Raw genomic sequence first — 3,017 nt, 5'->3', positions numbered from 1 at the left:
AAAAGACAACCGTGGCTCATTGATGGGACCTGTGTGAATGATTGGTGGTTTTCAGCTATTGTTTCACACCACTGGTAATTTAAATTAAGACAACAGAACAATTAATCGATTTCGTTGTGTGGAAAGTATGTTGTCATTAAACGTGCTCTCGAAACAGGAACATTGTATATGTTGTGACCAAAAATGGCAAAATATGAATGATTCAATAACACAAACAAACATTGCATCACAGTGACTCCAGCAATTTGGAAATTCTTTAAAACACCTAAAAAGGGAAGTTTCTCAATTTCTGCAGTGTATGATGACAGAAAAGAGGAAACTTGAGTAATACAAGCAGTAGGTCATATGTCGTGAAATAGATTCCAGGCTTAGTCAATTGTCCTCCCTACTCACTAACCACAAAAAAGAAACAACTTTAGATTTGTCCGATTTATTTCATTGTAAAGAAATCTTGGACATCGAATTCATCGGGATATACAATATCAATTGCTCAGTTATGGCAATAACTTAAACATATTCAGAATGTACACTATTTATTGACATGAGTAACCTCTCTAAAGAAAAAAAGTACAATCACTGATATGTACTTTTTTATACACAAAAGAACAAAGAACAAAGCTATAATTGTTCTGTTACAAATGTGCCTGCCTGCAAAGCTCGTGACATTTTAGGAGAGGCGTTAATGTCTGTCTGGAAAACAAACCTAAAAGAAGAAGTTGACTTGCTTGACCACAACATTCTTAGAAATCCCACTTCCATAAAGAGACATCGTCAGTTAAGAGCTGAAAATGGCCTTCAGAAACACCAACACGGAATATGTCAATGTGCGCAGGGTGCCATCCACTCCAATCTCCAACAGCGGTGAGACAAAAACTGCATCACCTCATGGAACAGCTTGACCTTCTTCAGATTTATGACATATTTAATGAAAGTGAAAAATTAGTAAAGACTTTGTAGCCACACTCCTTAATTAAAAGTACAAGTACAGGTGAAATGTGAGGGGGTACAGACTGCTAGCTGCTGTAAAATGTGAAAATGTAAAAGTTAAGACCCTCCGAGGGAAACCTACACAGACACAGAGAGAACATACACCACCCGGGAATCTATCCCAGAACCTTCTGGCTGTGAAGCGAGAGCACTAATCTTAACTTAACTTGAACTTAACTTAACATCTCAGATGACAAACTTTTACATTTATACAGTTGTTATCTTTGTTATTTAGTGTACACATTGTTTACATTTTTACAGCTATTGCACATTTGTTAGTACAGTTGACTCAGCTTATTGTGGTGAAGTGTGTAAAGTGTTTATGCATCATTACCAGTTTTGCAGGAACTTTATGCAAGCTGTCAAATGTGTCTCATCGCCTCTTAGTTTAACTTGTACAGATTTTAGATAATATAACAAGAATATATTTGTTAGTACTGGATAGAACCGTCTTTATGAATAAAAACACTTGTACCATTTTGTATTGACAGATAAGAACTTGCTGAGAGTGGTTTTATTGAGTTTCGGACTCCTGTGCATCATTCAGGCTACCCTCAATGTTACACTTCGCATTTTTCTTGGTATGTTTTATACCTTCCATTAATTCATTTGATTAAAAATCTTAGTGTAAATAAATAAACTAAAATATATAATCAATGTTTTGCTTTGGCAGATGAGTCTGATACAAATGCCTTGGAACTAAATGAGATTTGCAAGAACTTCACGGATCAGAAACGCAGCGATTTTGGTCAGAATTACACCAATTATAATACAATACATTTTATTCTGTATTCTAATGTTCTGTGTTTCATATTTTTTTGCAGATCAGTATTTCCGAGATGGTTGGGTGTACTTCAACACAAGTCTCTATTACATTTCCCCTGCAAAGAGAAACTGGCAGGACAGCCGAGGGTTCTGTCTTCAGAGAGGAGCAGATCTGATTGTGATCAACAGTAGAGAGGAGCAGGTGGGGGTCTATAGTGACAAAAATAAGGCAAAAATTAATTAATGTATACCGTAAGTAAAGTAGCGTGGCCATACCAACTTGTGAAAGCCCGAAGCCCGAAGTACTGGAATGGGAGACCAGGCCAGGTGCCACAGTGGGGTGGTAGTGCACACTGACATTATGTCCTTGGACCAAACACTTCACCAGTATGCTGGTGTATGAAAGAGTGGGTTTGACAACGGATGGGATTAGCCCATGCCTACAATCCGGATTACAGTATGTATATCATGTAACCCTCCCTTTTGTATTGCATATGGCTGAAAATTTTTTAAACAATAAATATGATAACAGTTACCATTACTGAACCTTTCACTCACACATACACAGTGGACACACTAAAGGCAAGGCAGGTTTAATGTCTTGCCCAAAGACACAACACCAGTATGGACCATGGCAAGAGTGAGGATACTCTACATTGCTCTGTGCCAGAATTTGAGTCGGTCTTTGAATATCCACACAATACATTGAAAATTGTGGCTGTTACAAAAATCACAATTTTTCGCAACATCAACTTGTATTTGTTTTATTTGTTCTGGTAAAAGGAATTCATCAGGAGGTTCCATCGCTTCATGTGGATCGGACTCAGGAACACAACCGCCAGGACATGGATCTGGGTGGACGGGACTCCGCTGACCAGAAGGTTTTCACATAAATATTATTCAGGAATGCTAACTATAGTTGAGGACATATAATTACTTCAAAATCTTTACCATTTCAGATACTGGGGTCCCGGAGAACCCAACATGGGCAACGATGAGGGCTGTGTTGAATCTAGATTTTTCGAAGTACAAGATACATGGAACGACTTAAACTGTAATGATCAAAACTTCTGGGTTTGTGAGAGGGCAATGGCTCGTTAAAACTACAATTTGGAACTTGCAGTGATTTATATTAAACGTTTGTCCCTGTCCCCTCACCACTGCCTCTGCTCAGGCACAGAAAAATGCATTTCCTTGTGAGCAATACATTCTCTAACATTTTGAGCTTCACCAGTTTGGTAAATACAAAGTTGTTTAAGTGTTAA

At 37.9% G+C, this 3,017-nt stretch overlaps 1 protein-coding gene across 1 annotated transcript; it reads left to right on the top strand.

Annotated features, from left to right (window-relative positions):
- Nucleotides 1–769: 769 nt before the first annotated feature.
- LOC140377720 (C-type lectin domain family 4 member M-like) lies at nucleotides 770–3,017 on the top strand. The gene is made up of 6 exons (XM_072463253.1): nucleotides 770–861; nucleotides 1,479–1,568; nucleotides 1,661–1,735; nucleotides 1,812–1,954; nucleotides 2,536–2,633; nucleotides 2,712–3,017. The coding sequence occupies exons 1-6, from the start codon at nucleotides 789–791 to the stop codon at nucleotides 2,851–2,853; spliced, it is 621 nt and encodes a 206-aa protein (XP_072319354.1). The 5' UTR covers nucleotides 770–788; the 3' UTR covers nucleotides 2,854–3,017.

The sequence above is a fragment of the Eucyclogobius newberryi genome, unplaced genomic scaffold (genome assembly GCF_026437365.1).
Source record: "Eucyclogobius newberryi isolate DKJ021-1_F unplaced genomic scaffold, fEucNew1.0.hap1 SCAF_4, whole genome shotgun sequence".
NCBI lineage: Eukaryota > Metazoa > Chordata > Actinopteri > Gobiiformes > Gobiidae > Eucyclogobius > Eucyclogobius newberryi.
This window is presented reverse-complemented; position numbering and strand designations above follow the sequence as displayed.